General features: G+C 36.7%; 1 protein-coding gene across 3 annotated transcripts in view; it reads right to left on the bottom strand.

Moving 5' to 3' along the window:
- Positions 1-21511, bottom strand: part of TBC1D15 (TBC1 domain family member 15) — an 80621-nt gene that overhangs the window by 5472 nt on the left and 53638 nt on the right. For all 3 annotated transcript variants that reach the window (XM_037049435.1, XM_037049437.1, XM_037049434.1), the window contains 3 exons: positions 20224-20318; positions 8835-8951; positions 3198-3298 (listed from right to left, as the gene is read on the bottom strand). In XM_037049435.1, coding sequence (XP_036905330.1) covers positions 3198-3298; positions 8835-8951; positions 20224-20318 — 313 coding nt within the window. The remainder of the gene's footprint in view (positions 1-3197; positions 3299-8834; positions 8952-20223; positions 20319-21511) is intronic.

Here is a 21511-nt window from a genome sequence, read left to right on the forward strand (position 1 = left end):
CAAAAGATAACTCAGAAGCAGATAGGAAAATCCCACTGTCTCCTACTAAAATAGACATTAAAGAAAATGGAAATGTAAAACCATCTCTCTTCTCAGTAAATGTTTTTATTTTAAAAAACTTTCCATTAAAAATGTCATACATGTTAAGGTATAATAGGTTTACTGTTACTTTTAAATGAGTAAGTAAATACTTATAATTCTCTCAGTACTAATTTGTTCACATGAAAAACATCAGTAAATATAACCCACATGAACAAATGCTCTTGTGGTCCTCAACAACATTTAAGAGTATGAAGGGCTCCTGAGATCAAAGCTGAAGTACTGCTGTGGTTTTACATGCATTCAAAAATCTTCAAAGTTGAGTAGATTCCCTACTAACACTTCAGTCAAAGGAGGGGGCAACAAAATAAATAAACGGTTTCTGAGATGATTCTGATCCCTTAAAATGTGCCTGGACCCCTCTATGGTCATGACCTCTGCCCTAACCCTGTGAAAAGCCTGAGGAATATCCCCTCTCACACTTCTTAGTTTTCGAGACAAGAGCAGTGCTGTAATTGAAGTGCCTATCAGAGAAACCACCCACTCTTGGTCAAAACAAAAAATTTAGAGGCTACTGACTCTCTATAAACGGGTTTCTCTGTAATGACTTAGAAAGAATACTTTAGTGGACTAACATAAGCCTTTAGGATACCATTTCTTCACATTCACCACAGGGACCCGTAGGGAAAAGGCAGGACTAACTCTCTGATTTAACAGCATCAGTTTTGTTATGGCCCAGCCAAAGCCTAGTTGGTTTGCAAGCACCAACACGGCACAGCCGCTGCTGACCACTCAGCTATAAAAAGAAGCACTCCCAAATGACAGAAGCCAACTTTGAAAGTAGCTATTCCTGGAGAAGAAGAAATAAGATCCACATGGATACACAAAGGGCTTCAACTGTATCTATAGGTAAACATCTGCACACATATAGATATAATGGATATATACATATACACATGCATATACATTATACGGGGGAAGGAGTGAGGAAAAGAACAGGAGGGACTAAACTTTATGGCAAAATGAACAGTGGGTATAAGAGAGTGTATTAGATTGTTTTGCAAATGTTTCCATCATTTTCTGTAACAAAGTCTATGCCTAGAAAAACGTTAGATATGAGAAAATATCAACAAAAGTAAATCTACACATATGAGGACCAGCCATCACAGTAAGAAATAAAATCTGACACGAAATAAAGCTGTAAAACACAAAAGAGATGAACAGCAGCAGCTCTGACTTAGGACACTGAACAGCAGCAATACAGTGAAAAACAGTCGTGCAAAGTCATTTTGTTTCCAACATACTGCCCTTTTGTTCAAATTTTACAAAAAAAGGGGCTGTCAGCAGACAATATATTAAGAGATCTTTTTAGAGAACAAAGACTAGAAAAATCCCCAGACCATCCTCAGTGGAAAAGGCAAACACAGAGAATATTTACAGTGATAAAGACAGAAGAACTTGAACCTTCAGACACAAAAAAATGACAGAGAGACTGGAAGTGTGTATTACAGATGTTCAGAAAGTAATCTCTACATTTGAGACCTAAATACATGCACATGTATGTATGCAATTGGTATTATAAGCCAATATATTTGAACATGCCAGTTATTTCTTCGGTTTTATGAAAACTATTATAATAAAAAACTAAACACAGTATGTTCATGTTAATTGTTTTGGAGTTTCTACTATAGAGCTCTAAACTGAGCACTGGGGAAATATTCATGTGTTTATTCTACAAAAATCTGTTGAATAAAAACCTCCTATCAGACATTAGGGAAATTATGGAAGCATACCAGTGAACAGTTAAGCAAAGACATGTACCCTTTTATCAAGGAACGTACTAGTTGTAGTGAAAAGAGGGTTAACAACAAAAACACAAGGAAGGCAGACCAGAGTTTTTACACAATTACTATCAGTTGTACAGCCTTTGTAATAAATGCCTTAGGTTTCTAGAGCACTTGGGAGTAAATGGAACTAAGAAGGCAGGTAAAATCAATCAATTAAAAAGGTCAGGAAGACAAACTATGATATTACTAGATTACTGCAAATGAATAACCTTTCCAAATAATCCAAAAATATTAGTTTGTGGAAAAGAACTACATAATTTGAACATTTATCAATTTAATAGCAAAAGATATTTTTAAGCCATCAAATCTTATCACACATGTGGAGAAAGTGAGGATGAGTTGGAACCATGGATGAGACTTGAGGAAATAGACAAAAGTGGGAAACTGCAGGGGAAGAAAAATTGGCAAGCAACAGGGGAAGAACAGAAGTAATCAAAAAGGAGAAGGGTACCACTTTCAAATTCCACATTTGTGTCTCAGAAACTAAGTTAAAACCTGTATTACAGGGAAACATTTTAAATGATTACATATTCAAAATCTTTATCCCCTTGCAAGCAAGCCATTTCAATATCTGACATCAAGGCCCACCACGAAGGATATTAATCTTATTCTGAAACAGTGACCTATGCAGTCGAATCTTTGGATTTCATATGCTTTATCACTCTTGGACCCTCTGCTTTTTTTAAAGATAATCTGAGAAGACTGTTCTATTTTATTTTCTTGTTATACAGTCTCTGTACTATTGCCCTAGAACTCTACTGCCAAGACACACCAATGATAATAGATAAGATGTCCTTTGTAATAATATGTATATATAAATAGAGTTCAAGTCTAATAACCACATGCTTCTGAGAAAAGAACTGTGAATTACTAAGAGTTCACTGTCAGTGCTACCAACAGTTCAAATGCATCTGGAGAAAAATCAGTGACAAAATCCAAAATGTTCACAAAAGGTAAGGATATTACTTGGTATGACTAAGCTTATTCTCTGAAATAGATATGAAAGTTCAACTACTTCACAAAAACTGAATCCATCTATTTCATCAATATTCTGTAATGACTCACAGCATTACTGATATTAAAACCTGATTGTTCTTGTACTACAGGCACTGTCTACTTTTTGATTTAAAAATAATGCCAGCATTTCCAAGCCTCTTGAAAAGGCTATTTAAGAAAAAAAACAAACAACACGAAGCAATTTTCTAAAGCTCCATCCTAACTGGCTAAATATAAGCATCAATCTTATATAATAAGATTATACAACTTAAATTTCCAAATTAGTTTTATTAAAGGAAGGAACCTCATTCTTACCATTTGGTCCATGTAGGAGGCAAAGCACCAAAAGGCATCCACCTCATTTTCCATCACAAATAAAAGAGGGGAAAGTAAGTCACTCATTCCTTGCACATATCCTAAAAAGAAAAAAATAATCATGTCTCCGAAAACCTAAGCTTTATATATCCTTCTATGCATATCACCACCATTTCACTTAAAATTTCATCTTTTCTTTGGTTCAGATATTGGTAGATATGATGTTCATCAAGAAAAGAAAATAAACAGGGAGGAAGTTCAGCAACCAGGTAAGAAAGATGAGTTGTTTTAGACTGAGATGTCAAGCAGATACACACCTTCCAGTAGACGTCTTAGTGTAGCTATCACTACCAAAGTGGGTAAGATTATTAATATTATTATTATGTTTATCCTCCCCAAAGACATTCTTTCACATTGTTTTCAGAGGAAGGGAATGGAGAAAAAGGGAAACACTGACGTGAAAGAGACACATTGACTAGTTGCCTTCTCGTATACACTCCAACGAGGATTCAAACCCACAACCTGCGTACGTGCCCTGGCCAAGAATCAAACCCACAACCCTTTGGTCTACAGGACAACACTCCAACCAAGCCACACTGGCCAGGGCAAGAGTGGGTAATATTATTAAAAAGTAATGCACACAAGCATTATGAGAAAGAAGAGAGGTAGAGAGAAAACTCATGAGAAACATCAAATTTAAGAGTACATATTCAAGAGATTAAATAGTTAAAGGGACACGAAATCAAGGGAGAAGCTTTTTGTAAAAGTCAAGGGGATAAAAGCTACCAGGCCAGAATAGTGAACAGTGCCAAGCTGCCTCAAATGAGCCAAGTAAACTAAACACTAAGAAGGATCCAACTGCTTTAGCAATCAGATTGTTGGTAATCTAAACCAAAGGAGTCACAAAATTATGTACCTCTTTTAAACAGTCAAGTCTATGTCTTCTTTCTTTTCTTGTTATTCTATACCCACCAAACAATGCTAGCAACTGGGTTTAACCCAATCAATATGTTGTGCCTAAGACTACTACTTTAACCACCTTTCTCTCAATATTATTACAATTTCAGTCATGGCACTAATTATTTAACCCTTACTTAAAAGAAAAAATGGAAAGTTAAGAGTCAGGCAGCCCCCTTACTTAAACAGGACCAAAAAGTCTTGTTTGTACTTTTCACCTGAACATGTCAAGCATCTTATTTTTTAGCTCAAACTTATAAAACCCTCATTTTCTTAAGTGCTTTACAACTAGATTTTAGATAAGACATAAGATACTTGAAACAACAAAGGGACAAGAGTTCATGCTAACCCTTCTTGCATACATATTATCAAGTTGGTAAGTTTGTACATTTGTCAAAGTTACATGGAGATTTTTTTTCCAGTGGTAGCTTGGGAAATCTGTGGAAATCAGTGTTTCATGTGCAGATACAAAGCTTACATTTTTATTATTCATCAAAATCTATGTGCACTGAAGCCTTTAAAGAGCATGTATTTTAAAAAGGAAGAGGACATTTCTGCTAGAAATGATATATAACTCTGCATCACTCTTTCTATTTTGTAAGAAAACTTCAACCAAAAAATGACCTAGGAAACATATAAGCCAAAGTCTCTTGAAAAATCTCAGATTAAATGTATAACAGAAAGGCACTCAAGGTCACTTTTGGACCTCCTTATAAATAAACATTTAGCTCCATCTGCTCTGAGCAGGTGGCAAACACAAGGCCCACAGGCCAAATCAACCTTCCACCTTGTTTCTACCCAGCAACAGAGCCGAGCTCCTTGCCCCTAATTAAGGAGTAGTTACACTTATACAGTCCTAAAATTACATTTGGCCCATTGAAGGCGACTATGAGGCTGATGTGGCCCCTGGTGAAAAGGAGTTTGACATCGCTGATCTACTGCCATGCCTAGCCTTATCAACCTATGTCTATACTATACCCAGTGGGAAAGTATACTGCTCTACTCACTTTAGCAGAAAAGAACACTTGGGTTCCCATGGTGGGCACCTGATCACTACAGTACCAAACAGACAATGCAGTTACCAAGACATTTAGAGAAAAGTGCCAGAAAAATGGCATGTGACATCATACCTAAATGTAAACATTTCTACATCCTTTGCAGATGCTTTTTAAAATAATGCACAGTTGTGGTAACTAATTTTGTGTCAGCCTGAGTGGGCCACAGGAGGACCAGATGTCTTGGTAAACGTTATTTCTGGGAATGTCTATGAAGGTGTTTCTAGAAGAGATAAGCATTTGAATTGGAGAAATGATTAAAGCAGATGGCCTTCTCCAATGTCGGTGAACATAAGCAAAACCACTGAGAGAGCCTAAGCAGAATAAAAAGATGGAAAGAGGCTGAATCTGCTCTCACTGGTTGCTTGAGCTGGAACATCGATCTTCTGCTGCCCACGGTGTTCCTGGTTATCATCAGACTTGAACTAACACCTACACCACTGCTCCTCTGCTCTCAGTTCTTCAAACCACACCACCAGCTTTCCTAGGTCTCCAGCTTACAGATTGCAAATTGTCAGGACTTCTTTTTCTTTACTTTTCCTAGTGTGTGTGTGTGTGTGTGTGTGCATGCATGTGTATACATATAATCTTAACAGTTCTGTTTCTCTGGCGAACCCTGACTAATAGAAGGAAAGAATAAGTAGTTTGGAAGAAAGACTAAATTGTTATCATCAAATGGTCCTAACAGAGTGAAAACAATGACAAACATAAAGATTAAATGAATTAAAGCATGAAAGAAATCTGATCTGAATTCAACAAAGTGTAAAAGATTACTACTTGACTGGGTCTGACTGACTGCATATGGTCTACAATAGAAATATTTCAAAGTGTGCTATTCAAAGAACATACAAAGCACTTTTCCTCGAAAAAAATGTGCTTTATTACAAAGGTATAATTAATAAAAATTTATGAGGAGCTAATTTAAGCCTGAGAATTCAGCTTTCGTAAGATATCACTACCATATTTCTTCTCCAAGTCTTAGCTAAAGCAAGTAGTCCAATTAATCTTTGTATTCTAGTTGCTTTTAATCTATTTTATTTTATACATGATGTTCGTTGGAGTATGTCATGAGTTGCCGGGGTGGAATTAATGTACAAATTCCTTTTAATTAAAGAAAGATTAAAGCTGTTTAAATTAGCATTCAGCGACACTCAGAACCTGCACTAGGGCTGACTGATGCACATCTTAATCAGCACTACCACAACTTCTGAAGTAGTTCCCTAAACATTTTCACAGTGAATTTGTCTCAGTGGAGAGGTATGAGAAACAAGTGTGAGAAACGACCTCCTTACCATCCCAGGGTTTACGCTCACACTGATAAGGAACTTTCATCTACATGAAGCTCATTTTTCCAGGTTAACTGAACCTTAAACCCTTAAAGTATCAAATTATAAAAAACCTTAGCAGTTTAAAATCATTGTTTTTACATTAGACACTCCCTGCCTTCTTATACATAGTATTTTAAGTATAATTTCACTTTTTATTGGTTATTCAGGACCATCATTATGAACATACACTGTAAAAAAGATACCTCCCGTAGACACATCTGCGTGTGGGGTCTTTGAATTCACTAAAAATTGCTCCTCCTTGAGTCCTTCTTTCACTTTTGGTAATTTTTATCTTCTGTCTGCTTTTGATTTTTGGCTCCTTCCTCACTAGTAATGAGATTATATTCAATATAAATATACCTATATCTACTTAATCTATGGGCTAGGAATGTAAACAACTGAATGTGGCAGAGTCACCTATAAGAGTAAACTTATAGCCCAAGGTCCTTTGCTATGAGTAAAAGGCAAGAAATTTGGTCCACTGCTTTATGCAAACTACCTTGGCTTCTTACAAGGCCAAAGTTCTTAATGGGAATCTTGACTGTGTTTCAGATAACTTAAGTATTTGACTAGAAAGAATGTGGAGTTAATACAGACAAATTAAAACAGCAGTTTGTCCAGTCAGCTGATCTGGACCGATACCCTGAAAAAACCTGAGCATTCAGGAACTCCTGCTGAGGCTATGAATGAACTCCTACCTCAAAATGACAACCTGAGAGTTCGGGGCAACACCTCTTGTTCCCTAGGACGATGGTTGTTCTATTCCCTCCAGTGTAATAGAAACCAAAATGGCAAAGACCTGGGGTGCTGAATGTATACTGGCAAGATTGCCAGCCAGAAAGACCTGGGTCTCCACCCCTCAGTCCAATATTTACTACTTTGAGCAACCTTCAATTACTCTCTGAATCAATGTAACCTTATTCATAAAGTAGGCACTATTTCTCCACTTCTTTGAAAGGCTGCCATTAGAATCCAAATCCAAATCAAGTATGGCAGCACTCTATAACCCGAAAAGCACTCTACCAATGTTTTCAATGATCCAATCTGAGACTCACTGTAGGTATGATAGGCCTGGCCAAATTTTAAAGAGAAATCTGGGGTTTGCAACTTCTGTCACCAAAGGGGCTAATGCCTTAAGATCCACAACAGAGTTTGTATCTTCCCTAATTTACATATAAAAAGCCAAGAGGAACTCACATAGATAAAAATGGTGAAGAAAATGTATTCATAATTCAAGGTTCATTTGGGTTTAATAGGCAGAATATCCAATTACCTTCTCCCAAGATGTCTCTAGCTGTAGTAAAGTAATCTGGAAAACATTTATTTATATTATCTTCTACTTGAGAGTCACCCACACATGATAGGTAACTCAGAAATTTCCCATTGCTTATACTTGTTTAAAGATTTATGCTTAGGGAGTTTGTTGGCCCTTTAAAGAAATAGCTCAAGTTCTCTTGCCCCTTAGAATACTGATTCCTTAGGTTTTCTATTCCTCACATCTTTTTCCCATGCAATCCCCAACTCTCACCTCCAGTCCCAGTCTTTCCAACCCATTCTTGGTAGGGAACTGACTTACCAAGAAAAGAAAATAAAGTTCTACATGCCCTATATAATCATCTGCACTAACATACCAAATCAGTATTTTCTTTAAAAAGGGAGAACACTTATCAAAGATTCCAAAACATTCTCACTTCACAGAATCTTTAATGTCTCAGTAAATTTTTCCAAGGGACCCCTAGACTCAAAAAAACAATTAACTACTGGATTAACTATTTGGATCTAATTAAGTATTTAGGTCCAAATAACTTAAGTTTCTATGTCGTATGAACTTAGCACCTGTTGGGCACTACACTACTTCTCAAACCTTGAAGTCCAACTGTATACTACCATCCTCATTTCTGTTCCTCATCCATTTTTCACCAGTACTTGCTTATCAAAGCAAAGCTAAAAATACTGCTTTGCAAAGATATAACTTCATCAGCAGGAATGTGGTGGTCTAATGTTGAAATCCTAAACTGTTTCAGCTAGGAGTTACAGCTAAAGATATTGCTATATTTCCCTCAAAAATTTAAAACAGCCCACGTTGTCCCCACGACTTTACTATGACAACACAGTGCCCTCAGTGTACAATCTGGGAACCATAGCCTTATAAATCCCCAGTGCCCTGTAGAAAAGCTCCTATAAAAACTAGGCCACAGAGCTATTATATTACGTACGTCTAACAGGTTAATAAATTGAAATTCTAAAATAAATATAAGTTAAATCTTTTAAAATTAGAGTATTAGAAGAGAACTTACCTAAATCAAAGTCATACATACAGTAGGTCATCAAAATGTCATGAAGCAAAATCAACCCTGGATTATCTTGGCCTTCATAAAACTTATTTGTTCGGTCTGTTCTGTTAACATCTTTTTCTGAGGAGAAAAATCATCACATATTTGAAAACCTTTCAAAAATAGATTTCTATAAAGCTCACATCTTATAAGTACAGAATTTTTTTCCTTGCTATTAATTTTACTCTCTAGCCAATCCTTGACTTAATGAAAATAATTCATCAAATTCCATTTCAGATATATTCCATAAAGTAGCATTTTGGAACACTTTTGAAAAATTAGTCTACATCCTCATGGGTGTATTTTTAAATATATTTCAGTTTTTATCTCTACACAGAAATCTTTTAACTGAATAACTGGCAATACTTCCCATTAATTAAAAGCAATACTAAGTAATAATTCACATTAGTTAGCAATAAAAGTGCCAGTCATGAATGCTTGTAGTTAGGTAATATTATTTGAAAACAGTAATGAAAAAGCTACTATACAATCAAGTATAATCAAAGAGACTTGTTTCATTCATATTTGCTTCATTCATTACAAGAAGTGTTATCAATTTCTTTGTTGTATCCCATAATCATCTTCAGTACAAATTATTTTCTTTTTCTATATATACATTATTCAGTTTATACATTAGTATAAGCAATTCATTTTAATTTTGAAAAAATGAAAACCCACATTTTGCTGAAAACAATTTCATGACATTAAAAAGAGATTTGACAATATCGCTACAAGTCTATCCCAAGTTATACAGACAATTCAATTTATAAATCCTGATACCTATTACATGTATCTTGGAAAGACTTTACAAATTAAAAAAAGGTATTCCTCTAAATTAAATCCTTCAGTAAATTAGAATTTTTTTAAACTTAAATGATTAATTTACTCTATAACCAATTCTGTTTAAAAGTTATAAACAACTTCCACTCCTCCTTAAACTGAGTAATTTGAAAACACTCTCAGCATTTGTGGCAAGACGGGAAGGTATTACTCAACTGAGCAGAATCTAACACAGAAGATGACTTAAGCTCAGGTTCTGTAAGAACATTTAAAAATTTTATTAGAACAATAGTCTAGCTTTCTGTTAAAATATACTACATTAGAGTTAATAAAAGGAAGTATATATTTACAGAATTGTGACTATATCTTTCAAACTAGTAAGGAAAAGCAATACCAGAAAAACCATGCTATAAATGCAAAGTTTCATTTAAAAATATCAAAATGTTTGTTTCATATCAGTTAATAAAGTACATAAAAGGTTTTTTTGTTAATTCAAACACAATTTACACAGTCATAATGCCAATCTAGATTATCTGACTTAATAGGCGTTTTAAACACAGTAATTTGTGCCCTCACAATCTACTTTTCTCCTCTTTTATATTTCTGCCAAACAGAAAACAAAAAGGGAACAGAAACACTATTTTACAACAGATGTATTTCTAGAAACTATTTCTAGAAAAAAAATGAGTACTCAAGTTAAAAAATAAAACCCTTATTAAACCCAACTCTCCATCTAACTTGATGTAGCTAAAAAGCTGAAGAAAAAGACAACCATGCCAACTAATCCCATCTTGCATTCACCACCAACCCTTCTTACCCATTCCCTCTGCACACTCATGTAACTATTTTACAACTTCTCTCTCCTCAAGCCTCCAACACAGGATCTTGTCCCATGTCTGTTTCTTCTCTAACCTCATCAGTTTCCATACTCGACCCAACTTACTCCAGCCACATATCTCTGCTGTACTTCCAATATACAGAAACCCTGAGACAGAAATAAGTGTAACACATGTTTCTTTCCACTTGGAATGCCCTTCCCCTAGATATCTACATAGCCCACCAATCCCCCTTTTTGAGTTTCTACTCAAATACCACCTTTTCAAGAAAAGCCTTGTCTGGTCGCCCAAGTGAAAACAACAACACAACACATAAATTTCCTAACCATTTTCCCTGCTTAATTTTTCCCTTAAGCACTTATCACTAACATACCATATATGAGGGAGGACCCCCCAAAACATAAGTTATTTATAAAAATTGTGTATCTAGGGAGGAACAGAGCAAACAGCCAACAGTGACCCAGCATATATAAAAATAAGAAACCAGAAATTGTAGCGGACACTGAAAAACCAGAAGGTAAGGAGACTATTACAGGACAATAAAGTCCCAGGGACAGCACAAAGACACGGCTGTAGCCCCGGGCCCAGCACCCAGTGCTGGGTCTACCACAGACTCTTCGGGAGCCTTGGGCCGGCCACAGAGTCCGTGGGAGAGAGCCAGGTCAACTGCTCCCTCCCTCCCTGGCCAAGCACAGTTTGAGCAGCACCGGGAGAGACCTGGTTGCTTGAAGTTGCAGAGAGGGGAATAAGGACAAAGAGGCAAACACACAAGGGCTGTGATCACCCACCGAGTCTGTGGTCGCCAGCTGGGGAGAGTTGAGAGCCCCACAGTGATGAGCACTGACCCGAATAATCACTGGTCTGGCTGGAGAATTGGGATATACTGAGCAGCAGGCTTGAGTGGGAGGAATTTCTCAAAAAGTAAACCTGTTTGGGGGATTCTCCTGCCAGAGCCGCTCCGCTTACTCCCCACCCAGTCAGGCAGCAATCCCGAGGTTGTACAGAAGTCCCTGCGTTTCCCCATAGCGCTGGTTGGGGTTTGCGCCCAAGCCCCAGGGACCAAGGAAGCCTGGCCAACAGGCACACCCACCAGCACCCCAGCCCACAGCGATGACCCCCAGGAAAAGAGCCCTCTAAAGAAGACCTGTATCCCCTGTCTGGGGGGCTGGGGAGAGGTGCCAGACTAATTCTTAGGAAAGTGCTTCCAAGACTGACTAAGTACACAAAAGACTACACCAATCACCCCTCAGCCTGCTGCAGACAGCAAGACCAGAAAAATCGGTTTGGCCAGCTTGAAACCAGCGGAAGGTGTTTTTGTTGTTTTTTTTTAAATACCCACAAATGAGACAAAAAACTTGGAACTGTGTAAGGACCAGGGTTGAACCCAAAGAGGGGGCACCCCAACAGTTGAGACAGTGAGACAAATTTTACTTTGCTATTGCAAAGAAACTACAAGCTACTGCATATTTGTATTATTTTTTCATTATTCTTACATCTTTTATTTTAATAGTATTTTTGTACGCCTTTCTGTATAATCTTCTAAGCTTGGCTCGTTATATTGTATCATTTGACAGGTTTCCCCTGTTCTCTCTTCCACAGTGTATTGCTAATTTAATATCCTTCACACACACTACTCAAAGTTCTATACCCCCTATTGATGTTCTCCAGATCATGTAGATTATGTCATATGATTGTTGCTCTAATATTATTGTAAATAATAGCTGTTTCATACAATTGTAAATATTTCGCATCACCCCTGCCGGATCTCAGCCCACCTCACAGTTTCCTGAATTCTGTTACTGTAGTAGTTAACTCTACTCTCTCACACACTACACCTATTTACTATCCTTTATTCTCATCTTACCTCCGAATCTGACCTCCCATAACTTCACTGCTTTTTAAAGTCAACTCACAATCCTTCCCTCCCCAACAAGAGTCTTATCTTCTTTCCATCCTTTCCTAAAAGTGGCTAGTAGGGTTGAAGATCACGGTTAACACTATACATAGCAAAGGATTTTCTATCTGTTCTCTACCAGCTGCTACTGTAAATATCATAGAATACTCTCCTGGTGTCATAAACCACTGTGCCTTCCCCTCCAACTGACCACAAAAAAAGAGTAGGTGGAAGCGGTGAACATCAGGACACCCACTGGAAGAGAAATTCCAAAACAAAGGAACCACCAAGAGATAACAACAGAAGACGGTGAAGGAGGGAGTGGAAACCATACAAACCTCAATCCAGGACCTATGTGGAAATACAACTAAACAGTGGAGAAACTACCCAGTACAAACAACTGAACAAGAGCGAAAGAGAATCCTCAAAACCTCATATACACAGAAGAACTAGCTTCAACACAACCTGCCCTCACCAACACCACAAATTACAACAGGTGATGAACAGTGGGACCATCAATTAACCAGCTGGTGGGAAGGACCAACAAAATAAAGACCCAAAACCAAACAAAACCCAAAGACAAACACAGAGCCAACTTAAAGGATAGCCCAAGACCAGTGAGCTTGGGAGATCAAGGAAACCACACCACTCAACGTCACAGGTATTCTACCACAGAAAGCTCACACCATTAACCCAGGGAGCCAGAACAAATAAATTTAAGAAGCTAAAGATAACAAGAAGAGTCTCACAAACAACAGGAAGACAAATGAAAGGAAAGAAGGAAACCTCAGAAAGAATGTTAGATGAAACAGGCAAGTCCGCTATCAAATATTCAATTCAAAGCACTGGTTATCAGGAAGTTCAAAGTGCTCACAATGAGCTACCAGGAACTACAGGGGAACTACAATGAACTCACTACAAACTATATCAACATGAAAAAGGAAATAGAAACCACCAACAAGAGCCAAGAGGAAATAAAGAATACAATTTCGGAACTGAAAAACACAGTGGAAAGAATCAAAAGCAGGATCGATGAGGCAGAAGATCGGGTCAGCAAGCTAGAAGACAACTAGAAAAAAACAACCAGGAAGAGCAAGAAAAGGAAAAGAGGCTCCGAAAGAATAAAGAGGGATTAAGAGAAATATAAGACAATATGAAACACAATAATATCCGAATAATAGGGATACCAGAAGAAGAAGAAGAGCAAGGGATAGAAAACCTATTTGAAAAAGTAATGATGGAAAAACTTCCCCAATTTGATGAGAGAAAAAGTCACACAAATCCAGAAAACACAGAGTCCCAATCAAGAGGAACCCAAAGAGGCCCACTTCAAAACACAACATATTTAAAATGGGAAAAACTCCAAGACAAGAAGAGAATCTTAAAGGCAGCGAGGAATAAACAAGAAGGAACATACGAGGGAGCCCCAATAAGGTTAGCTGCTGACTTCTCAATGGAAACGCTCCAAGCCAGAAGAGAATGGCAAAAAATATTCCAAGTAATGAGAACCAGAGGCCTGCAACCAAGGCTACTTTACTTTACCCAACAAGGCTCTCAATCAAGACAGAGGCCAAATAAAGAGCTTCCAAGAAAAAAGAAGTCTAAAAGAATACACCTCCACCAAACCAGCTGTGCAAGTGATGCTAAAAGGACTACTCTAAGGAAAGGAAGGAAAAGAGAGAGACAGAGAGGAACACAAGTATAAAAATGGCAAAGAATAAGTACCTATCAATAATAACCTTGAACATTAATGGATTAAATGCTCCAATCAAAAGACATAGAATAGCCCTGGCTGGTGTAGCTCAGTGGATTCAGCATGGGCCTGCGAACCACACAATCGCGTTTCGATTTCCAGTCAGGGCACATGCCTGGGTTGCAGGCCAGTTACCAGCAGTGGACACATGGGAGGCAACCATACATTGATGTTTCTCTCCTCTCCTTCCCTTCTTCTCTAAAGATAAATAAATAAAATAAAATTTAAAAAAAGACAGAATAGCTGAATGGGTAAGAAAGCATGACCCACACATATGCTGCCTACAAGAGACCCACCTCAGGACAAAAGACCATCACGGACTAAAAGTGAAGAGCTGGAAACAAATTTCCAAGTAAACAGAAAAAAAAAGCTGGAGTAGCAATACTCGTATCAGGCAAAACAGACTTTAAAAAAAGGCCATAGAGAGAGACCCAGAAGGTCACTTCATAATACTCAAGGGAAGAATCCACCAAGAAGACATAAACATTGTAAATATATATGCACCCAATGTACATAAAAAAAATCTTAGAGGACTTCAAGAAAGATATTGACAGCAACAAAATTATAGTAGGAAATTTTAACACCCCACTGTCAAAAGTGGACAGATCTTCCAAACAAAATATCAACAAAGATATTGTGGCACTGAACCACACCCTAGATGAAATGGACTTCACTGACAGATATATAGCCCTTCATCCCAAAGAAGCTAAATATACATTCCTTTCAAATGCACCTGGAACATTTTCAAAAATAGACTATATGATATAACACAAAACAAGCCTCAACAAATTCAAGAAAACTGAAATAATACCAAGCATCTTCTCTGACCACAAGGGAATGAAACTAGAAACCAACCCTAAGGGAAAAAACCGCAAACACTCAAAATCATAGAGATTGAATAGCATGCTATTAAACAATAAATGGATAAAGAATGAAATTAGGGAAGAAATAAGAAAGTTTCTGGAAACAAATGAAAATGAACTCATGACAACCCAAAACTTATGAGAAACAGCAAAGGCGGTCCTGAGAGGGAAGTTCATAGCAATACAGACCTACCTAAAAAAAATAGAAACATTTCAAACAAACAACTTAACCCAATGCCTACAAGAACTCAAGGAACAACAACAAAGACAGCCCAGAGCAAGTAGAAGGAAGGAAATAACCAAGATCAGAGCAGAATTAAATGACATAGAGACTAAAAGCACAATTCTAAGGATCAATGAATCCAGGAGCTGGTTTTCTGAAAAGATAGAAAAAAATACACAAGCCTTTAAGTAGGCTCATCTAGAAAAAAAGAGAGAGGACGCAAATAAACACAATCAGAAATGAAAGAGGAGAGATTACAACTGATACCACAGAAACACAAAGGATTATAAGAAATTACTATGAAGAACCACCTTATGCCAAGAAATTTGAAAACCTAGGTGAAATGGACAAATTTCTAGAAAAACATAATCTTCCAAAACTCAATGAAGAAGCAGAAAGCCTGAACTACCAATAACATCAGATGAAATTGAAGCAGTAACCAAAAAACTCCCGACCCACAAAAGCCCTGGACCAGATGGTTTCACAGGAGAATTCTACAAAGCATTTAAGGAAGAGCTAACCCCTATCCTTCACAGACTATTACAAAAAATCCAAAATGATGGAAAACTCCCAAACTCTTTTTATGAAGCCAGCATAATCCTAATCCCAAAACCAGATAAAGTCACAACAAAGAAAGAAAACTTCAGGCCAATATCGCTGATGAACATAGACGCTAAAATCCTCAACAAAATATTGGCAAATCGCATCCAACAATACATTAAAAAGATTATACACCATGACCAAGTGGGATTCATCCCAGGGATGCAAGGATGGTTTAATATTCACAAATCGGTAAATGTAATACATCACATAAACAAAAGCAAAGTCAAAAATCACATGATCATATCAATAGATGCGGAAAAAGCTTTTGACAAGGTACAGCACCCGTTTATGATAAAAACAGCCAGCAAAGTGGGAAGAGGGAGCATTCCTCAATATAATAAAGGCCATATATGAAAGACCTACAGCCAACATCATACTGAATGGGCAAAAACTAAAATCTTTCCCACTAAGATCAGGAACAAGACAAGGTTGTCCACTTTCACCACTTCTATTCAATTTGGTATTGGACATTTTAGCCACAGAGATCAGACTAGAAAAGGAAATAAAAGGCACCCAAATTGGAAAGGAGGAAACAAAACTGTCACTGTTTGCAGATGACATGATAGTATACACGGAAAATCCTATACACTCCATCCAAAAACTGCTCAACCTAATAAATGAATTTGGCAAAACAGCAGGATAGAAAGTCAATATCCAGAAATCAGCCCTGGCTGGCGTAGCTCAGTGGATTGAGCACAGGCCTGCGAACCACGAACCAGAGGATCGCGGTTCGATTCCCAGTCAGGGCACATGCCTGGGTTGCAGGCTGGTTCCTTGCAGGCTAACTACCAGCAGGGGACACACAAAAGGCAACCATACATTGATGTTTCTCTCCCTCTCTCCTTCCCCTCTAAAGATAAATAAATAAATAAATAAAATCTTAAAAAAAAAAAAAAAAGAAAGAAATCAAAGGCACTTTTGAATACCAATAATGAAACAGCAGAAGCAGAAATCAAAAACAAATCCCATTCAATATAGCAAAAACAAAAATAAAATACCTAGAAATAAACATAACCAAGGAGGTAAAAGACCTGTATGCTGAAAACTACACAACACTGAAGAAAGAAATCAAGGAAGACACAAATGGAAACATATACCGTGTTCATGGATTGGCAGAATTAACATCATCAAAATGTCCATACTACCCAAAGCAATTTACAGATTCAATGAAATAAATACCTATTAAAGTACCAATGGCATATTTCACAGACATAGAGCAAATACTTCAAAAATTTATATGGAACGATAAACGACCCTGAAGAGCAGCTGCAATTTTGAGAAAGAAGAGCAAAGTAGGAGGGAACACAATACCTGATACCAAACTGTATTACAAGGCCACTGTAATCAAAACAGCCTGGTACTGGCTAAAAACAGACACATAGACCAATGGAATAGAACAGAGAGCCCAGAAATAAACCCGAGTCTCTACAGTCAATTAATACTCAACAAAGGGGGCAGTAACATAAAATGGAGTAAAAATAGCCTCTTCAACAAATGGTGTTGGGAGAACTGGACAGCTATGTTCAAAAAAAATGAAATTCAAGCATCAACTTACACCATACATTAAAATAAATTCAAGGTGGTTAAAAGACTTAAATATAAGTCATGACACCATTAAGCCCTAAAGGAGAACATAGGCAGGAAAATCTCAGATATTTCACGCAGCAACATTTTTACTGGTAAGTCCCCTAGAGCAAGGGACATAAAGAAAAGAATAAACAAATGGGATCTCACCAAAATTAAAAGCTTCTGCATGGCTAAAGAAAACAGTATTAAGATAAAAAGAGAACCAAGTATTTGGGAAAACATATTTGCCAATGATACCTCAGACAAAGGTTTAATTTCCACAATATACAAAGAACTTACATGACTCCACTCAAAGAAGACAAGCAACCCAATTAAAAAATGGGCAAAGGACTTCAACAGACACTTCTCCAAGGAGGACATACAGAAGATCCAGAGACACATGAAAAGATGCTCGATATCACTAGCTATCAGAGAGATGCAAATTAAAATCACAATGAGATACCACTTCACACTGGTAAGAATGGCCATCATAAACAAAGCAACAAACTACAAATGTTGGAGAGGTTGTGGGGAAAAGGGGGTCCTAGTTCACTGTTGGTGGGATTGCAGACTTGTACAACCACTATGGAAAACAGTATGGAATTTTCTAAGAAAACTAAAAATGGACCTGCCTTTTGACCCAGCAATTCCACGGTTAGGAGTATATCCTAAGAACCCCAAAACACCAATCCAAAAGAACCTATGCACACCAATGTTCATTGCAGCACAATTTATAATAGCCAAGAGTCGGAAACAACCTAGGTGCCCATCAGTAAATGGATCAAAAAACTACGGTACATTTACACAATGGAATTCTATGCAGCAGAAAGAAAGAAGGAGCTCCTACCCTTTGCAACATCATGGATGGAACTGGAAAGCATTATGCTGAGTGAAATAAGCCAGGTGGTGAAAGACAAATACCATATGATCTCACCTTTAACAGGAACCTAAACAACAAAACAAGCAAGCAAGCAAAATATAACCAAAAACACTGAAATAGAGAACAGGCTGACAGTGACCAGAGGAGAGAAGGGAGGGAATTTCAGGGGAAAAGAGGAAGGATTCATAGGAATAAGTATAAAAGACACATGGACAAAAACTAAGGGGTGGGGCAGAAATGGGAGGGAGATGGGGGGCACTAGGGGGGATGGGCTGGGATGGGAGTAAAAGACAGAAAACTGTACTTGAACAACAATTAAATTTAAAAAAAGTTTTTAAAGGAGTCTGTTATCATTTTTCCTAATGAAACTGAAAACACCAGAGGGCTTCAGTGGGTAACTTCAGAAAATGCTATGCCTGAAGATTCCCCACCTTTTCCTGAGCAAGACAAAGAATAGTTTATTCTGGTGTAATTTATTTTCAGAAAGATAAAATTATTTTTCAATCAAAAGTACTATTGCTAAAAGGATCTCTACACTTGTCTTTCTGTGTCCAAAAACTACCAAATCAAGCTATTATGTTGGGCTTTTAGGGATTTTTTTTTTCTTCCACAGGATAGTGGTGCTAACCATGGGGGTATAAAAACATCCCTCTATCTTCACTCATAAAGCTATAGATAAACAAATCCAAATAAAATATAAGAATTAAAAAAATAAATTCCACTACAATCCAAAGTATCCTAAAATTACCTACAGGCAAGGTAACAAGACAGTTAAGAGCACTGAAACTGGGTACTGTCCTTATTAACCAGGTTACCTTGGGTAAGGCATTATGCTCTCAGTGCTTTAGCTTTTTAATCTGTAAAATGGAGATTATGAACTGAAACTTGTCAGATAAGACATGTACAGCAATAACTATGCTTTCCTTCAATAACGTGTACCAACCTAGCCTTTACCCTAAGAGCCAGACAACCCAGTACTCACTATTTGGAAATAAGTCTAATTTTCTTATGTAAAATTCTATCGTGCATTTATTTTTTAAGGACTAGTTATTCAATTGATTAAAAACTGACAAAAAATTATTATCTATATGGAGTCACTTATTTAATTAAAAAAATGAAATACATGCATATTTAGAGACAGTCTCGGGGGTTTTAAACCAAAATCCATCTAACAGTTATCTTCAGCCCTGGCTGCTTTGGCTCAGTAGGCTGTAGCATCCCATAAGGGAAAGGCTCCAAGTTAGATACTGGTCCGGGCAGGTAAGGAAGGCAACCAATTAATGCTTCTCTCTTGCATCAGTGTTTCTTGCTCCCTTCCTCTTTCTCTAAAAGCCATAAAAAAAATGTACTTGGGTGAGAATTTTTTTTAAAAAGTTATTCCTGAATGACAGAAACAAACTAATGTTTATTTCCTTTTTGCTCATATATAGTTCCTTTTTAAATTTTTTATTTATTGGCTTCAGAGATAGGGAAGAAAGGAGAGAGCGCAAGAGAAACACTGATTTGCTGTTCCATTCACTGATGCAATCATTAGTTGATTCTCGTATGTGCCCTGAGCAGGGATTAAACCCACAACCTTGGCGGATCAGGATGACAATCTAACCAACAGAGATACCAGGGCCTTAATTTTTCTATAATAAACAAGCTGTTTTTGAAATAAGAAAGCCAAATTTTAATGCAATTCATTCAGCAAGCAAATAAAGTTATTCTTTTTACTAATTTATATTTTTAAATTAAAAATGAGATGTATTAGTACTTATTTATAAACTGACTGAATTCATACACCTATTTGAAGAGTAACGGCCAAGAACAGTAAGCACATATTCTAATGTAACCTCAAATTCTGAGTTCTCTTTTGAGGCCCAATTCTGTAGCACATATATTCATTTCTTAAATCTTATCAAAATTTCAATGTAAAACTCTCTTGTACACTTCCAAAATTAAGAAAAAATTACCAATAAGACTTCTATAATCTCTTAACCTCGAATTTCTCTTCTCTTGTTCCTCGCTGACAGATTTCCACTGTAGTTTCATTCTGAAGTATTCATCACTACAGAAAACAATTTTACACCAAAAACAGCTTACTTTACTTTGAACATTTAAAAAATTTAATTGAGCTTTTCTACAAACAAATATATCAACATATTTACAATGCTACTGAGATTTAACTTTATAAATGATACTAAAATGTTTAAAGTTATAAAAACAAAAGAAAAATAAAACCTTACCCATGTCATAAACTTAGTTTAAACTACTCATTTAGGTATGACTGTAAGGAAACAGTTATCTTAATCTTTAATATCATACATAAACTTATTTCAGTCATTAAATATTTTAACCATGAAAGTTTCTAAATAATTGTAAATCTACACTTTATGTTATTTTTTAAAATGTGACAAGGAGTTTACTGCAAACTTGTTAAAGTGAAAATGTCTTAGAAGGATTGGTGAGAGGGTTGAAAAGAAAGAACTGCCTGAGAATTTGAATATGGACAAAATGATTAGGAGTGACCTTTAAATCAAAAGTTAGATTGATGAGTTGAAAACAAGAAGTGTGCCTGGAAAGTTGTAGTTTTTCTTCTCAAATCTGAGAAATGGTTTAAAAATAGAAACACTCTTCCAAAAAGAATAAAAGATCAGTTCATGTTACAAGAGCACAAGTAAAATTACTCAAATAACCTAAATAAGCAAATATATTTCTCATGAACCATTTTTATAATCTCAAAAAATAATTCAAAAATAAATCAAGATAAACATTTTAAAGTTTTTAATTTACTGATTTTAGGAAGAGGAATGAAGAGAGAGAGAGAAATACTGAATTATTTTTCCACTTATTCATGCATTCACTGGTTCATTCTTGCATGTGCCCTAATGAGGAATGAAACCCACAACCTTAGGGTATTCAGATGATGATCTAAACAACTGAGCTACCAGCTACGACTGAATGAGATATACTTTAAAATCCAAATCTTATTAGTTATTTTTCAAATATGCAATATGTTTTTACAAAGGGACTGAAATATTTTTTACCATCTTTCTACATATTCACTAGCATAACTGCAATGAGGTCTTTCAAACGTTTCCGGTTTGAAATAACTATGGTGCTAAATTTTTTCTATTACAAAACTCCAATATAAAAATGCATACCCTGGCTAGTGTGGCTCAGTGAATTGAGTGCAGGCCTGCAAACTGAAAGGCTGCCACCTCACTTCCTAGTCAGGGCACATGCCTGGGTTGTGGGCCA

This window comes from Sturnira hondurensis, unplaced genomic scaffold (genome assembly GCF_014824575.4).
Source record: "Sturnira hondurensis isolate 20B ecotype Veracruz unplaced genomic scaffold, ASM1482457v3 Scaffold0006496, whole genome shotgun sequence".
NCBI lineage: Eukaryota > Metazoa > Chordata > Mammalia > Chiroptera > Phyllostomidae > Sturnira > Sturnira hondurensis.